General features: G+C 36.1%; 2 protein-coding genes across 5 annotated transcripts; one reads left to right on the top strand and one right to left on the bottom strand.

The window, feature by feature from the left end:
- Nucleotides 1-562: 562 nt before the first annotated feature.
- LOC124167706 (folate receptor alpha-like) lies at nucleotides 563-16,715 on the top strand. Of its 4 annotated transcripts, none has more exons than XM_046545706.1 (5): nucleotides 563-716; nucleotides 3,171-3,297; nucleotides 12,517-12,708; nucleotides 12,808-13,026; nucleotides 16,285-16,715. In XM_046545706.1, exons 3-5 carry the CDS (start codon nucleotides 12,625-12,627, stop codon nucleotides 16,483-16,485), a joined length of 504 nt encoding a protein of 167 aa, XP_046401662.1. In that variant the 5' UTR covers nucleotides 563-716; nucleotides 3,171-3,297; nucleotides 12,517-12,624; the 3' UTR covers nucleotides 16,486-16,715. The 4 variants fall into 4 exon arrangements, with proteins under 4 accessions (XP_046401662.1, XP_046401663.1, XP_046401661.1 ...); XM_046545705.1 differs by lacking the exons at nucleotides 563-716; nucleotides 3,171-3,297 and adding exons at nucleotides 6,839-7,098; nucleotides 7,175-7,598; XM_046545707.1 differs by lacking the exon at nucleotides 3,171-3,297.
- Nucleotides 3,920-6,673, bottom strand: LOC124167707 (protein MIS12 homolog). The gene is made up of 5 exons (XM_046545708.1): nucleotides 6,530-6,673; nucleotides 6,317-6,422; nucleotides 6,083-6,246; nucleotides 4,640-4,780; nucleotides 3,920-4,520 (listed from the first exon to the last, which is right to left on the bottom strand). The coding sequence occupies exons 2-5, from the start codon at nucleotides 6,408-6,410 to the stop codon at nucleotides 4,218-4,220; spliced, it is 702 nt and encodes a 233-aa protein (XP_046401664.1). The 5' UTR covers nucleotides 6,411-6,422; nucleotides 6,530-6,673; the 3' UTR covers nucleotides 3,920-4,217.
- Nucleotides 16,716-18,251: the final 1,536 nt, after the last annotated feature.

Raw genomic sequence — 18,251 nt, 5'->3', positions numbered from 1 at the left:
TTGCCACCAAATGCGCAGTTCTATGAGGAAACTGAAATCATTCTTACCTAACTCTACCTCTGCACATAGGCAGATCTAGGGGGGCAGGGCACGGGGGCACGTGCCCCCCCCCAGACCCTTAAAATTATGCAAGATTTTTAATATGGTCCCGTAATCATTGTATTCGCTTTGTATTACATAGTGTCCGTGTGCCCCCCTGAATAAAATCCTGGATACGGCCTTGCTTGTGCTCCCCCCAAGAAAGAAATCCTGGATCCGCCCCTGCCTCAACGTTACGATGGATGATTGCAAACAAATAAATTCTGTTGTAAATGTTTACTACAATATACAAAGAACAAATTTTCAATTAAAAAACAGTTGACGATAACAGCATAGGAATATGCATTTTTTCATTCAGGTCATTAAAATTCATTCATTAATGCGCAAAATACCTAAATCAGGTGAGAATAAAGTAAATTTGCTCTTTCCATTCCTAAACACATTCAATTTTTTTGACCCCTCTCAAATACCACTCCAATTTTCTTTTCAAGTCCAAAAAAAATCAAAATCTGGGCCAAACTGGTCTACAAACAACAGAAGATGAAGTGAAGCTTATGATCTCAGACATTAGCGAAGTCCAGCTATGAAAGTTACTGGTTCACACTTACTGACCGAGAAAGTTCATAAGTTCCACAGAGGAAAATCATTTGCCTTTACCAAATACATAGTCTGTGAAGGTAAGCCTCCCGTTAGTACATGGTTATGTCAATGAATTCCAAAGCTCCTAAGTTGCCGGAAAGGATGTCACGTATTTTGACATAGTCCACACTGAACATAGGTATGTACATGTGAATAAGGTACCATATTGCTAAATTCTACCCCAGCTGTAAGAAAAACCCTGAAACTAGATTTTTATGAACATACAGCAATAACCTACATATTTCATGTGAATCAGATTATCCAATGGACCTTAGGAAACGAAAACCACCTTTTTTCTCCAGAAAACATTCCAAAGAATGTAAATAACAAGGAATCATTGTGAATAATTAAATAAACATATTTGTGTGCGCCAACCAAATGTAAAGTCAAAAAGTAAAATGACTAGAACAAGGTCCAATGGCAGGTATAATTATCACTCATTTAGGGACATGCAAAAGGTGGGGTTTCATTTATCGCCTAAAGTGGTGTAATGTTTTTACAAAAGCGATGTTATTTTGCCCTGAAATCGGTGTTATTTTAACGTCAAAATAATTGATGTTGATTGAGAGCCATGCTATCAGTGGCCCACCCATTGCTTTAAACTTAGGATTTTATTGACCGGGGATAATTTAAGCAATAATTCACATGGAGTATTGACGGAATTCACGTATTTTACCCTTCGTGTATCAATGTATCCAGCTTACATAGAAGAGAAATTACTTTTGAATGTCTGTAATTTCAAATGAAATATGTATTGCTATTGTGATCAAGTTGACTTCTTTTAGATTTGTTCTCTTATCTGTTAACACAGTGCTATAGCAGGAGGAAAATATTTCTGAGTCCACATTTGCTGAGGGGATCCAAATTGCTTAAAGGCATTTAGACGCAAGCGATGTCTCAAACAATTTGAACTCCTAGATTGCTTTAATTATATCCACTGAACCCCAGGAATTTTGCTTGTGTAGTAATTTCTGTAATTCTCCCAACCCCAATATCAACTTCTCTGTCTCCATTGATTCGAGGCCATGAATTTTTTGTCTTTAAGTCAGGGTTCACATAGTTCAAACTTCTTGGGGATCAAAAACTGAGATCTTTTCAAATACCTATTTTTCTGCTTAGGTGTTCTTCCTTAAGAGAACCAAGTTTGGTTGATGCCTTTTAAGCCATCTGAATTGGTACTGACTGCACAGCAGCTGCTTTAGAGGTTGTCGTGTTTTGCAAATGTAATAAGTGGTTTTCTCGAAAAAAGTAGTCTTATAAATATTCTGGAGACTCACTTATAACTTCCTTGACTCTTTTGAGGCAGTGGAGTTCCCTCCTTAGAATGAGTTGAATAGAATGGAGGCTTAGTGTGGTATCATATGGTTTTTGCAGCTTGTCATAGTAATTCAAGCATACTCTGTCCGGGCCTTTAATTGGTCATATGTGTCCTCTTGTAGAATAACCTAGAATTAATATTTATCTACCCAGCGTCTGATGCTATTCGTGAATATATCACCAGAAAAGTTTTTAAATGCTGCTCTTATGAGCAATTTAGACTTTCATACACAGTTAACTGTTCTATATAAATATTTTTAGTATAAACGTCATTTGTGAATCTCTCTCTTAGATATATATTAGGTATCTATCCACTCTAACGATGCAATTAACTGTCAATAATAGCATGCATAGCGGTGAGAATTAATAAGTTTCATTGCTAAATTAGTTCTTTTGGTAGAATGTAAAAAATAGTGGAATGTTACACGTATGGAATTCTGTAACATATTTAAATGTTAAACATTGAAAGCAAAGGAAGAGTTAGCCCTTTAGAGGTGGTCACAATAAAATACATAAAATGTGGCGACGTGAAAAACCTAATATCATCAAATAAAATCACCGTAGGCAACATGTTGTTTCATTCCTTCGAAAATGATGGATATATGCGCTTATAGACTTTCTCCGGAAGAGTAGCAAGCACATCTCTTTCGATGTCTAATTACAAACTACAAACAAGTAATTTGAAGAAAGTTGAAGCCAAATTTTTCTTTAAAAATCCTAAGTTCCAACCCCTTAAAATAATGCATGGTAAAATATAGATTATTAGAAGTTAATTCCATTATGAATAATTTAATAGCAAAGTATATACCTAGTGGATATAATATGGTCAAACAATTTATGTTTAACTTTTCTGTTTGCTTAAATACATTTTTGCATTAATATAACTAATCAAAATAAAGTTTTAACCTAATGTTTAAATTAACTTTGAACCATAGCAAAAATTACAAACAGATAGCCGAGCCGTAAATTGACAGCAAACGTGAACCATTGCATACTGTTGAACGGGATAGCTCAAATGAACAGCCAGAGGAAACAAACGGCCTCCAAAAAAGAATGCCCTCCAAGAAATGAATGCGCTGAGAAAAAGAATGGCTAAAACGAACCTAATATTTTGAACACCTGTCTGAACCGTTCAACGAAAAGTGTTCATGTTTGTGGATGGAGGGGAATGGTAGAGAAGTAAGGAGAGGGGCTTGGTCGTCTATGACGCACTTTGACGGCATTGGATGATCTGCATCGTAACTGCCATCTGTTCTGACCACTACACATGCTGGAGTAAGCTGCGGTTCAAAATACCTCTTGGTGAGTAAACCTGTTGGACCGATTACGCCACAATTTTGCAGCGTATAAATGAACAGTGAACAGGGAGTTTTAGAGGACTGTTCATTTTCAAACTGGTTCATTTCAGTGAACAGTTCTTTTTGACCCATCTCTAGAATTAAGGGCCATATTTATAGCCAGCTTCTGGAAGGCTTCTAGCGATGCAATCTTTGAAGAAGTCTTACAAGTACAATTAGCATATTGATTCCCATGATTATTATATGAATAACTTTTAATATTTATGTTATCTGAATTTGCTGTTGTAGAATGTGTATCCCAGAAAACTTACACTGGATGGGATGAACTTTAATGGAAAAACATTAATGCATACAATTCTAATAAGCAAAGATTAAAATTCAGGCTTGGATTTAGGATCACATTCAATCCAACATTTACATAGAACTGCTCAGATAGGCCACTCTCACAAGTGAGTCACGTATGCCATCACTACTATTGATTTTCAGTAAAATATTTGTTTTGAATTCACTTTCAGTTAAACTTATCTTTAGCTATTTATTAAGTCCACTAGGACTTCATAAAATAAACTGTTATGAAGCGGTTTTCTTAATCCCTACAAGTCAAATATTTTCAGAAATAAAAACTCTAACATATAAGAATTTATTTTCACAACAGATATAACATTATTCAAATTATATCCAATGAGATAATAGTCATAATAAAAAATGATTCATGATAAGCAGTAAGTCATAATAAGCAAATTAAATACAGCAATGCAACAAGAAGAATAGCACTCTCAGAAAATGCCAATGAATACTGAAGTTAACATTGGGTTCATTAGAATGCAAGAATTTACACTAATCACAATATACGCGGTTTATGCTTCATCCACCAATTTTGAAAATTGATGTTATGTTTTCCAAACACTCAAAATGGAGCACAGATCAAATTGGAGGCAATATTTTACTAAATTCAAAGTTTACTTTTCCATTACTATTCAATGGAATATGCTTTTTACCTAATGATTCACTTTCAGACATTTCTTGATTCGACTCTTGTTCCAATAAAGAACTATCTATGAGGTAATGGAGTTTTCTTCTTTTCCGCTCCATGCCATCAAATACCCCGATCAATGGACGCACAGAATGAACTGTTGTCTGAGAAGAGGCTTTGTATTTTGACTGCTCCTCTAGAGCCTTCTTGGCTTGTTTTAAGGTTTTCGAAAGTTTAGCCTTCAAATATTTTGACTGCAATAAATTTTTTCATACACAATCATGATTAATACCCAAATGACTTGTAGTTCTGTATTTAATTCATTGTTCAACATAATTTAATTCAAGTTGTCAACGAGTAACAATAAACTTACCGCAATTACTTTTTTCTCCAGGTCACTGATGTCTTGGTCAATCTTTTCAACTTCCTCCCTTGAGTACTGTACTTCCTGAGGCTTGTCTTCTTCCAGCAAAACATGACTTGGGATGCACAAAAAATTACTATCCATCCTTTCCTAGAAAATATTTTAACATTTTTTATTGCAGTTGAATTAACCCAACTTTCATCATTCACAAAACCAATCACAAACTCAGTAATTTAAACTTAAAGTTGGTTGTGACAGGATTTGGCAGATTCAGGGAGGGGGCAAATGCCCCCCCCCCCCCCCCCCAGATGCTTAAAACATAGACAAGATTTTTAATATGGTGCCATTATCATCAGCAGGAAACATACAAGAACACCATTATTATATATCAAACATGTTAATATATTCATATAACTTATACGCTAAATAAAAAAGTTTTTTATTTTATTCCCAAACAACCGAATTCAGCTCCTTTTGGCCATTTTATACTGTGGAATTCAACGAATTTAATAATTAAACATACACGAACAACTATACCCTGGAAACTACCCAGGCAGGACTCAAACCCACGGCCTCTTGTTTGGCATGCGAGGACTTTACCAAGCCACCACCGTGGCTGACAAAGTAATAAAAAGGTATATTTCGTGAAGTAATTTTTCTATGTAGTCTTTAATCCCAAATATGAGGGATAAGGGAGGAGACTAAGAACGAGATTGGATGGAGCTAGTATTAGGCAAGACGGTATCCTTAAAACAGAGTTCAAGAGAAGAACACTTGCACAACAGAGAAGGGGGGGAGAGAGAACATGATTTACAAATGGAATGAAGGGGAACAGGTCATATTGTAAATGAAAGCGGAAAGTCCAATTCCAGTTGGAGTGATTTGCAAAATGCTTCTTGTAAATCTACGTTAAGCCGTAGATTACTTCAATAATAAGTACAGAATAATTAAGTACAACAAGTTTAGCTAGCAAGAGGCATACAATTTAACCTTTTTTAAAATAAACAATGAAACATGATAAAGGAAATAATTTTCAGTTGAATGGCATACACGATGGCCCTCTTAACTTCATTAACTGTATTTTTTGTGTACACTGGTCAATATTTGAATGACCTAGATATGAAAATTTTACCTTTGCGATACAATTGAAATAAATTTGTCGTATTAATGCTACAGGATGTAAAGGTGTAATTATGATCACTAAAATTACAGATCAATTTCTTACAGAAGTCTCAATAAACAAATGTATAAACGGTCAAAAGTTTTCAGGTCCTTTACATAAACTAATATTATTATAGGAACCATTCAATAGATCTTTTAATATCCATCCCCGAATCGAGTCAACATTTTGTACTAGGTACATTTCAACTACAGAACAATACACAATGGACGGAGTAAAATCGGCCTTAATGAGTAATATACACAAAAAGGTCAAGAAACCAATGAAACTACCTGGAATGAAGGGCCCCATTCTTCCGCAGCAGTGGAGTAGGCCTTGACTACATTACGGGTGGCTAAGTTAATTGCCTCTTTGTCAACATCAGGATATTTCTGACATATAGTCCTTTCTAAAGCATTCGCTGCTTCCTCGACCACCGCCATCAACTCTTCTTTAACTGCAAATGAAATTATTTAAATTCGAATTCAATGTGTCATGCATTAAAAACTTCTGCTTCTTTTTAATACCTTCGTGAGTAAACTGCGACGGACTGAAGTCAAAATGCTGCATCTGGTACTCCTCTTTTCTCCTCTCAAACAAAAATTTCTTGTATGGATCCATTGCGTTATTTACCTGAAAGTGAATTACATATTAGTTTTCCCATGGTCACGGAAATTCAGTCTTAGAATAATGTAATCAATTGGGATTGACCCATAAAACCGTGGGGGAATTTAGCCCACCGTAGCATTAACACTCTTAACTCGCTCACAAATAACTTCTTGATCAAAATATCAACACAATCAACCAGGCCCCTTCCAGGCACCAATCACATGCTTCATTCGTGTTTTGGCGGTTCGGCGGAACTTCGTTTCGTTGCTCGAGATTGTTTGTTTGAAAATAAACAAGTGAACGTGGGTAATGCGAGAACACTCTGGCCATGCTAGCCACCTTTATTTTTCACAACCAATACAAAACACCGTATAAACCATTTCGAAACCAAAACCAAATAAACCAAATCTTCATTATCATTTAAAAATAGCATGTTTTGAATGATTAAAACTCTGTTATTGATGATTTCAGAGCGCAGTTAGGTATTCATGTGCACAAAAAAAAAGGAAAGCAAGCGCGTACAAAAGGTTGTTTTCACCGGAGAGTTGCCATTATTTTTCGTAAACGGCGCCAATCTCTTTTAACAGCAAATCAACAGTTTAATTATTCTGAAATGTTGCATTACACTTGCGACACTGTTAACCATGTATGACAGTGATAAAATTCCATAAAGACATTTTCGAGAATGTTTACTGTGAGAGTAGGTACGAGTTACTGTAATTCGAATTATGGAAATGTTACGCATTTAATTATGATTTTCCGTTTGTTGCTTACAGTTGCGTTGTTGATTTCAAGCATGGATTGTCCTTTTGTCTTTTATCAAAGTTCTGGTTAATGTTCTAAATTTCTGGAGTCATCTCTGGAGGATTTCTTTCTGTAGGTCAGTTATGTAAGTTGGGGGTCAGGTCAAAGGCTTCGACTTTTTTGTCCTTTTAATGAGATAAGAGTGCATACTGCATATCGTAGCACTCGTGTGAAGCGCAGGGACTTGCATTTCTTCAATCAGATATTTTGTATGTATTCGAATTCTTAAATATGTGCAACTCATGCGGCAACATGCTACTTAGCTTTGTACTGATATTATTTTGCGGCTTGACAATTGCTGATTCGACCACTGCTGGAAAGAATGTATTGAATTTATGTTTAGACAGTATGCACCACAAAAGTGAACCTGGGCCTGAAGGAGATCTATATGAACAGGTAAATTGTTCTTAGTTTCATCATTTTGGCATATCTTTTGAGCATGTTCTGTTGGATGCGGAGATATTTTGCTGTTGCCGGTATAATTAACAACGGTATTACATTAATATAGAACTGTCCTACTCGCTTGCCTATTTGACCTTCCTTATCCTCTAAACCAAACATTTTCAAAGGTTAAACAGATTTGATCCCGATGAATTCTCAATTTTATGTAATGTTATAACACAATTACACTTCATTTTATTACTATCCCATATTATATGGATTCATTTCATTCATGTATGGGTGAACTTTGAATTATAAGTGTGGGGGAGACCCAGGCTATCCAGAAACTAAGTGCGAATTCTTTACTTTTTCCTCTGATTTTGGTCATGACTTTTGTTACCTATGTAATTATGTGGTTTGTATTAATGGTTTATCTGAATCAAGTAGCTTTGAAATTTTGTTTTATCATTAACTTAGCTTCTTTATATATTTTATCGGTATATTTCATGAATAATTTAAGGAAAAAACTTACTTATTTCCTCATTAAGTAAATATTTTCTTCATTTTTTGGATCTTGCTGGCCGGCAGTGTCATTTGGTATTCACCGACTGGCCCCTTTATAAATTAAGTTAGAGAAGAATTGTATGGGTAAAAGCGCTTGTTCTCTGAAAGTCCAGTATGACACCACTGGGATTGCGGAGAGTTACCTGCTCATTAAGTGCAGGCTAGGTTGAGTGTGCGAAGCTTTGAGAAGCCCTCCGATGTTTTTCTTCGATTTATTTCTCAAGCAGGTCTTTTAATAAATCAGCATAGTTTCTACCAATCGTGGGTATTACTGCTTTTTTATGGTAATTCTTTGGAGCTTTCCTAAAATCTTTTATAAATACTGGGTTATTACAAAAGCTTTCCCATACTATCAAGGTAGATTATCTTTTTAAATGATTTTAAATTTGTCACATTACCACGCATGGCATTTAAGATGACTTTGTTCAAGCATGAAGTACTTTGCAAGACAAGACAGCATATTTCCATGCTGATTATTAAGCTTGAACCTATTAATTTTGCCAATGCAGTTGTTTAAAAGATATACAATTTTAAATCTGTACAAACACTATTAATTACACTGTGAGCAAATTTTATGCAATATTTATATCCAATCGTATAAGCTGTATGCAGCATGTAATGTTATACAACATGTATAAATCATATACATCCTGTATAAGTTGTATAAAATTAGTATACGGATTTATTACAAATTTTTCATGTAGGGGGTGAGTAAAAATGCATCCTTTTGTTAAGAATACCCAGGAGAAAAAAAAAACTTGAAGAGAATTTGAATGATATGCCAATCAAGAACAGAGGTGCAATGGTGCCGGAACGCCGTTACTGGTTACTGGCACTGGTTAACAAAAGACATAATAGTCAAATAACAATTTTGGTGCCTCAAAATTTCTTATTTATACATTTGCAACCAAAACAAAAAATGTAATAAAATGTAAGTAATAACTTGTAATAAACAAAACTCGAAAAGTAATATTTCACTTCTAAAAAAAGTTACAGAAATTACATTCCGGCAATGCTAATTTTGCCATGACATCACTGATCAAGAGTCATTGCAGGGTGATTCAGAAGTCTTGTTATGATTTTGAAAAATGAAAACTTCCTTCGTTTTTCATTATGGATAGAGGGAACAAACATTAATGTTATTTTATAGATCAAGATATTGTTTTGATAACCACAAAATGTTCAGTTTAACCATTTGAAGCATGGGATACATCATCAGGATATGAAAATTTATCACAGGAGAGATATTTCTAACCTGTTTAATTTTTGGCGATGGAGGCTCAATGGCTCTCTTAGGCAAATTGAACCACGTTAATGTGAAAAATTGGGTTACAGAATACCCTCATTGCACAGTTGGGCATGAACAAGATTCACTAAAGCAATTTTTCTTTGTGAATTAGCAAACAAATGAATTGATGGGCCATTTTTCTACAGTGATAACACTGAATGGTTATGCCTACTTATGAACCTTTCACAATTGGCTCTTCTCCCAGCTGCATTCCTGCATTGAAAATTTTATGTTACGGCAAGATGGAATACTTATTTATGGGTATTTGTCAGTCCATAGGTTCCTCAATAACAGCTATCTCAACATTTAGTCTGTCATTGTGGAGCTAAAAATCTAGTGGCTCACTGCTGGCCTTCCCATTCCTGAGACTAAGTTTCTGGGAATTTCTTTTTGTGGGGGTTAGCTTGGCATTCAGTTTATGTTACTCCTCTACTTTCCGATCTTCAAGCATGAAATATTGTATTCTAACTGAACACTGTTACTTGAGGCATGATATAACATCTGGGATGAATGCCCTATCATAAAGAAGTGTGAGGTCTCATTGAACATTTGTTGTGGTGATGAATAAAAATATATATATTTTGTAACATTTTCATCTTTTTTCATGTGTCTATGAATCTTTGAATGTCTAGAGGAATTTTCAGAGGTGTAATGCCTTATTTAGAATCCAATTGTTCTTGTCTTTTCATACATCATTATGGAGAAATTCTAACTACATATGTATTTATAACTTCTGATATTGTTCATTTTATAAAAAATCTAAGCTTAACATTCTTTGCTAATATGTTAAGTGATCACAGGTGAGTGGTTTGCAGTGCATGAAAAAAGGATACAACCAGCTTATTTGACAAATGAGAAATATGAGCTAATTAAAATACTGTAGGAAAGGGAGATGAACGGGTGCACGATCAGGATCCAGACCTACAGGCCTTAGTTTGATAACCCCTAACTTTTTACCCCTATGCGAGGCAAAATGTGTGAACATGACCAATTAATCATTGCCAATATATGAGGTTAATTGCTTTTTTTTAATTAATTATTGCAACGTCTTACAGTGTTTAGCAAGTCAAATAAGATATTTTAAAACTTTTACAGTTACTTTAGTGGTTTATGGAACCTTCAACCGTAGCCTACATTATTTATATGTACATATACATATGTATATTCTTCGTATATAACATAGGCTACGCTTCAACCATAGCCACTCTCCTCTGATTTGGAATGCTGTGCAAAATTTTATACAGAAAAAATGAAAGTCCTTCCCACTTCCCAAGTATAGACCAGAATTCTGGAAAAAAATATTTTACCACTCATATGATCAATGGTCACAACAACAGAGAAGCATGGAGGGCATTGCCTCCCTCAAGCACGAGAGTTTGCCCCCCCCCTCAATTCAGGGGGTTTGTTGCACCCCTGTCTGTGCCACCCCATCCTCCTACTAGAGGTCAGCAAGGAGTCGTAAAGTAAACTCTCTTAGGCCACCTCTTTGAGAGTAAGAGAAAGATAAGGCATAATTTGAATTTTTCCTGCTGTACTTCACCAATATTTCTGAAGTTCTCTGAGAGGAATGACAGCCTCAGAGACAGAATGCGGGCTGTCGGAGGCAAAGTGAAGTGGCCAGCCGTGTGACTGCCAAGTAGATGCCCCGGCAGAATAGCATTTTTGTGACTGAAATCCCTTCACGGGCCTTTATATCTACTGCTGCCCACCATGCGTATCTACGGAAAATCATAGGTTTTCTCTTCCTCGTTGGGAAATGTTTCTTTTTTGTAGAAACAGCAAATCATGGTTATGCTGGTGGTAGTGGGCTCAGCCACCCCAATGGGGTTGGGATTCCCCATCCCCTCCCTTCCACCCCTAACCTCTCCCTGAAGATGTTGTCAGGCTCTCATCTCATTATCCTTTTTCCTTCACAGTACTTCCTCTCCCGAGTTGTTTGGGTGAAAAGCAAAGGCTTACAGACCCGGCCCTCGGGAGAGTAACCCCGCGAGCCTGTCGTGTGTCCTCATTCCACTTGCCCACCACACTCCCTTTTCTTTCCGAAGGGGTTGGTTGAGACTGTTTAGACAGAGTTGACTGCCTGGCTTGGTAGGCTAATGGCCATGGTTGACCGCCTCCTTAATCTGCTCCAAACACAAACTCAAATGACCAGGGAGCTTGAGCAGTAGTACAATTAACACAAATGAATTGGTACAAAGCACTGCTTGTTTTCAGTCTTAATAGAGGAGCTATAGCAAACAATAACTTTAAATGTGTGGTGGTGCTATAAAAAGGGAAATCCATGGTCGCAATTTAAGTTTTTTTTTTTTGGAAATCAGAAAAGTTTTTATTAGTGATGGTGATGTTTCATTTCCTCTCAATTATGCCTGATTCTTCTGAATTTTTATATTTGTCATAGTCTGGTACAAGCAAAAATGAAAGCTTAAGTGTGTCATTACAAGTGTGTTCGAATGACATGTAACATCAAAAGCAAGGCTGCATTTAAACTTGTGTGGCATTACTGAGTTACTGTATTTTATTCATAGTGGAAAGAACTTAATGTATTTTTATTTGTGGTGTTGAAATTTTTAATTTCATTGCAATTGGATATTGTGCTTAAAATTATTTCTGTGTTTCAAGAAAGTATTTTGAAATTACAGTTGTTTTCCTGAAAATACAATTTTATGGCATATTTTGTACTTGAAATGCTATTGAACTGTATTTTGTCCAGGTCTGTGTACTAAGAAACTGGGGTGAATAGGCTCAGCTATATATGTTGGCCAGTTAGTCTAATCTCCTTAATTAAGGATAAAGGAAGGAATAAGAACTTTTTCATATGTATTTAACCATTATTTTAGTTTTTGTTTCCCCAACCAGTTTCTGCATTAACAGTGCCATTTTAAAGGGTGCAGCATCTTGTTACAGTACCTGTGAAAATAGTAATGTAAGTTCAGAAACTTGTTGCATCAATAAAAAGTGAGCGGAATTTCCAAGTTCTTATTTCTGCCAAAATAACTTATAAATTTGTACAGCTGAAAATATATGTAATAATAAGGAAAAGCTAAAAAAAATTGCAAATTAATCACCGTATTTAATTTTTAGTGTTATCCATGGAAAGATAGGGCATGCTGTCATCAAAATACAACTCAGTCTGCCCACCACACAAATTTATATGGATTCACTTATGACCACTGTGGTGAGCAGAAGAAGATGTCAGCTGACTGCAGAAGACATTTTATGCAGGACCTTTGCTTTTATGAATGCTCTCCAAACATTGGCCCTTGGATTGTAAAGGTTTGTTTGAATTCCTTCAGTTTTTAACTAATTGTATGTATTGAAGGATGATTAAACTGCTTATTTATGCTATAACCAAGTAATCAATGTCTTTTTAAGGTCGATGGTATGAAAATCAGGAAAGAGCGGTATTTTGAAGTTCCTCTTTGTCAAAAGGACTGTGATGCCTGGTTTAAAGACTGCTACGATGATTTTACTTGCACTGACAACTGGTCCAGAAATTTTAAGTGGAGCAATGGCCGTAACACCTGTCCCGAAGGATCTACTTGTCGCACATTTGCTGAAGTGTATGGCACAGCAACTAACTTCTGTAGTAAGGTACTGCTGCATAGTTTATTCATGAACTGATTAAGTTAATAATTATATGAATTTTTGTTAAAAACATGTGTTCTGAATTTAATCATGGTAAATTCTTCTCTCATATCTACCTTGTTTAATTAATTATTGGTGTAGTACTGAGAGCCATGATGATTGTCCACCATTAGGTTAACGGTTCATTGGATTATCCACAAATCACTTCCCTAGCTAGTCCTAACAGATACTCCTATGCACCCTTTCTCCCACTCTCCCCATTCTTCAGTAGAGCCTTTAACCATATATTCCCACCATATCTAGAAAACTATCCAGAATGCTCTGGAAATATAGGATAGAGTCCAGTCACAAACCACCACCAAAGCTAAGGATTCATTGTGCCTGCATGAAGGACAAACTTGGACTCGGAACTCTTGGAGTGCATTGAATTCCGTATGAATGTGGGGAAGCTTACTTTGGAGAGACTGGCCAAACTATCAAAACTAGTATGAAAGAACGTAGAAGGTGCATTAGGCTAGGTTATCTCAAAAAATCAGCCATTGCCAAGCTCAGCCTATCACAAGACCCCAGTATCTGTTTTGGCAAGATGGAATTGATCTGTAGAACAGACAGATATAGGGATAAAACTTTATAAGAAGCTATTGAGATCCAAATGGAGGAGAAGAAATTAAATGGATATACTCTCAGCCAATCGTGGAGGCTCATGCTCCAGTTAGAGAAGCTTGGAGGGAGAGGGATACTAGCTAATCAGGAGCCCCCTTAGTCAGAACTGACGGTTTGGAATCATATATGTATAAAGGGGAGAAAATCCAAACAGGCATCATAGCCCTGGATACAATGCTGGGTTTAGCCATTGAAACGCAGCCGAAGACTTGATGCAGTTGGAAACCTGAGAAGATTCTCCTTTGACTCAGCATTAAAAAATTGTCTATGAAATGTACTCATCAGGAGATATACCAAGTGACTTCAAGATGAACATCATCATTCCTATTCCCAAAAAGAAGATAGCAGAGAAGTGTGAAGATTTTAAGACTATAAGCCTGACGACATATGCATCAAAGATACTGACAAGAATTATTGACAGAGGATAGAAGAAAGAGCAGAAGTATTCCTGGATGAGGACCAATTCGGAGGTAGGATAAGCAAAGAAACAAAAGAAGCATTTTTCCTACTTTCACTGCTCATAGATAAGAGAATTAAGAACAACGAATCGACATTCATTGACAAGTAGCTTTTGTCGAATTGGAGAAGGCCTGGAATGGGATTAAATGCTTAAAATTCGTAAATAAATTAGTTCTTTACAATGATTGTAGAATTATGCACATTTTTTATGAAAACAATGTAGCTTTGATAAAATTTGGACTCAACAGAGAAGAAGCAAAAATAGGAAAAGGAATGAGGCAAGGTTGTGCACTGTCCTGCATATTTTTTTATGTTTACATCAAGAAAGCCATTAATGGAATCAAAGATAATGCTTTAGCTGTCTATATCCATGAAGTGAAAATTAGTATGGTGCAATTTACTGATGACATAACAGTCATGCCCTAGGCAGAGAATGATTTGAAGAAGACTTTGACAAATTTGGAAAGGACAATTGCCGGATATCAGCTGAAAATTAAAAAAAAGACTAAGATGTTAGTATGCAGAAAAATAGAGGAGGCTAAGACAAAAATTAAACTTGGTTAACAAAACCTTAGAGGTGAAAGAATTCTGTTATCTGAGAAGTCAGATAACCAACAATGAAAGAATCAAGAAAGAAGTAGTCAGTAGAAAAACTGGGTGAAGAAGGCTTTCTATAAAAAGAAGAATCTACTTAAGCTGAAAATACAAGTATAGAAGGAAGGAAACAATTTATCAGATGCTGCATATGGAGCAAGTTCCGTAATGGTAGCAAGGCTTATATGTTGACTGTTACAAAGAAGTCGAGAGTGGAAGCAGTCGAAATGTGGTGCTGCTAAAGAATGAATGTTGCCTACATCACATTCTCCACTCCCAGGAACATAGAAATTCTAATATCATTTACTCTTAACAGTAATCACTGTCATTCACCACTCTACGAAAAGCTAGTAAAACATTATATTTAATACCTTTAATTTGAGTGAAAAGTAAAATATTTCAGTTGTTTCATTGTTACATTGCTATTCAAACAAACTTATAAAAAAGAAATCTTGCTATGATCACCCAGTACTTAGGTGGCGAAAAAATTGCTTCATCTTAAATGAGTTTTGGTAGGTTGATTATACAAGACTTTTGAATGTACTGTGAGCAGTAGCAGATAGAGAAAAAGCTCAATAAGCTTAGGAAGATATTTGGATCTACCTAACCTTTTATCGTAATGAAAAATAATCAAGTTATATGCAAAGTTTAAGAAAGTCTAATTTAAACTGATAATATACATGTACAAGACAGTGCCAACTTATAATATAAGAAAGTTACAATGGGGTAGTTTCCTTCATCAAAGAAAACGAAAGGCATTGATTGCGATTGGTTATCCAACATTAGTGTATTCATAACATACAAATTATTTGGTTTCAGAAATCCCTGTTTAGACAAATTTTTAACCTCATTTGAAAAAGGCGAGATTGGCAGCCATGCGATGCCACACTCCACATGACGTCATAGGGACCTAGATTCTATATGGTCAGAAAGTTTCCTTCATTTGATAAGGTATTAGTAATTCTTATTTAAGCCAAGCGCCACCTGCTAGCAGGGTACTCTGCTACCTGCTGGCAGCCTGCAACGCATATCCTTGCCCCAAGGTCACCTCACATGGCAGCAGTTGGAACCAGAATGACGTCACTCAGACTTTTCCCAGCGTTCATACTTGGGCATCGCGTTTTTGTGCGCTTGAAAATTTTTCTCACTTTTCATTTAATCGCGAAAAATAGATATCGTCATTTAAAAATCTATAAGTGTGAAATGCGTAGTCCAGGAGTAATAATCTTTCGATTTAGGCAATAAAACAACATGTAATAGGAAACCACCCTATTGTGGTTCTGAAATGTTTGGCAATGCGGGCGGCTCTGTAAGGAAGGGGCACGGGCCCTGCATCCCCATGTGTATCCACCTATGACTACAAGTGAAGATGAAATTTTAAGTAATGCAATTGTTACATATACCATTCGATTTGTTAGGAAACTTTTTTGATCCTTGACATGCCAGTAATTCATTATTTCTTCCTGCTCATGATTATAATCATGGATCTCTTGATCAGTTGTAAAATATAATTATTCACCTAATTTAGTTTAATTTATAAAATTCCAGGTGTGGGATCATTCGTGGAAACCAGTCCCAGATGAGGAACCATGTATGAGACTTTGGTTCAATCCAGCGGGTGGAAATCCAAATGTAAGGGTAGCTGAAATTTATGCGGCTAGGATAGCTGCTTCAAGGTCGGACGGCTGTTCCATCTCCCCATTGGTGCCTGTGATACTAGTATTTTTTTCTTGGCTTATTTATGGCTGAAGGAAAAATAGTGGAAGTTAGTGAATCTCATAGAATGAAATAAGACACACAGACATGGTAGCTCATCAAATTTGTGGCGACAATTAGTGCCTTTGTAGATCTCCCTCCCATTATGCAATGCGGCTGTGTGCTGATGGTGCATCTGTCAATTGATCATACGCTATGAATATTTTCAGGAATTGTATGGAATAAATTCCTTATATTTCTTGTGCTATTAAGGCCGTTTTACACGGGGCACGGAATTGCGCAGGTTAGAGCTGCATTAATTTCTAAAATGGCGTGGAATTGCGCGAATGCATGAACAAAATTTGAACGGGCTATTTTGCCGTCTCGCATCCTCGCATGTGTTTTAACAATTCACCGCTTTACCTGATGCAATTTTGATTGCGCCTTCGCACGTGCATCAGATTGTGCAATTCCGTGTACCGTGTAAAACAGCCTTTAGACTGATGTAGAATGCTGTTTTACGACATCACCCGATGGCAGACCACTACTAACAGTACTGTTTTGCCACTCAGGGTGGATGAGATCCTTTACTGTGATTGACTAGTAATTCCAGTGAGCGGGTAGTGTACTTTGAATTATATTTTTTAGTGAATTTGACGATAAATGAAGATTTTTATATTTTATTATGTCTGAGCTTTATTGCTGCATGCCTGGCTGAGGTCCAGATTTTTTCAGTTTTCTCACCTCAACACAGGATGGTTCCATAAATTGTAACCATTCTGTTTTGAGTCAAGTGTCCATTCAATTCTATTTTACATTTTTAAAAGTATTAGCTGTGAATAATTGCATTTGCGGCAGATTTATGATTTTCTCAAGACACTGAAGATAGGAGAGATTATTTGGTCAACTTATTTATTTCTCAGCCCAGATAGCATTGCTAACCTGCAGCAAACTGACAGCAACTGTGCATTGCATGATGAGGAAGCGTAGTGCAAAATTAATTATTAACCTATTACATATGTATTAAGCATCAAACTTCCAAGTACCTGTCTGCTGCTCAGCTTTGGATTTATATTTCTGAGCAACCAACTGACAGAGTGGTGAAGTATATTCTTCAGCTTTCTATTTGTTTGCAGCAACTCATCATTCCTTACATTAGTAGTCTATATAGCTTAAGAACCCTTATAGTCTGTGTGCCTTGTGCCGTTCATTATCAAACTCGTATAATGCAGGCATGGTCTTCCTTTGTTTCTCTTACCATCTATGAGGTATTGATATGTTAACCCTTAGTTTCTCAGTGGCCATAGTGTAATATCATAGTCTTTCTTTGTCTGTGAGCAATAAGTTTTCTCTGAGTAACATTTTTCATTTTTGTTTTGTCGCTCTGTCAGTCCATCTAATTCTTAGTGGATGCCTATTGCATTGGAATTCAAAGAAGTTAGCTATTCTCTTCACAACCATAATGCATCAAACAAATAGTTTTACAATCTTTGGAAGAAATGATTTCAAACTGATGATACTCAATACCTATTGTCTGGTGGCTCAGCTCTTAACACAACAATCTCAAGAAAACTACTAGCTGATAATTTTAAGGGTGATTTTTGAATTATCCATGCACTGCCTCATGAACTATTGGTAACATAGCATTATTAGAAGAAAGTGTATTTTATTTCTTTGTCCAATGGATGATTGTTTGAGATTAGAGATGATGCATACATTGAAGTTCTTCAACTGATGTGGTCAGTTAGAGGTTCATTCCTTTGGTTTTGGTGTAGTCAAAAACACATACATGGTAAAGAGTTCTCGGGATCGCCACCGGG

The sequence above is a fragment of the Ischnura elegans genome, chromosome 11 (assembly GCF_921293095.1).
Source record: "Ischnura elegans chromosome 11, ioIscEleg1.1, whole genome shotgun sequence".
Classification (NCBI taxonomy): domain Eukaryota; kingdom Metazoa; phylum Arthropoda; class Insecta; order Odonata; family Coenagrionidae; genus Ischnura; species Ischnura elegans.
The sequence above is the reverse complement of the archived record's forward strand: the minus strand, read 5'-3'. Positions and strand labels throughout refer to the sequence as shown.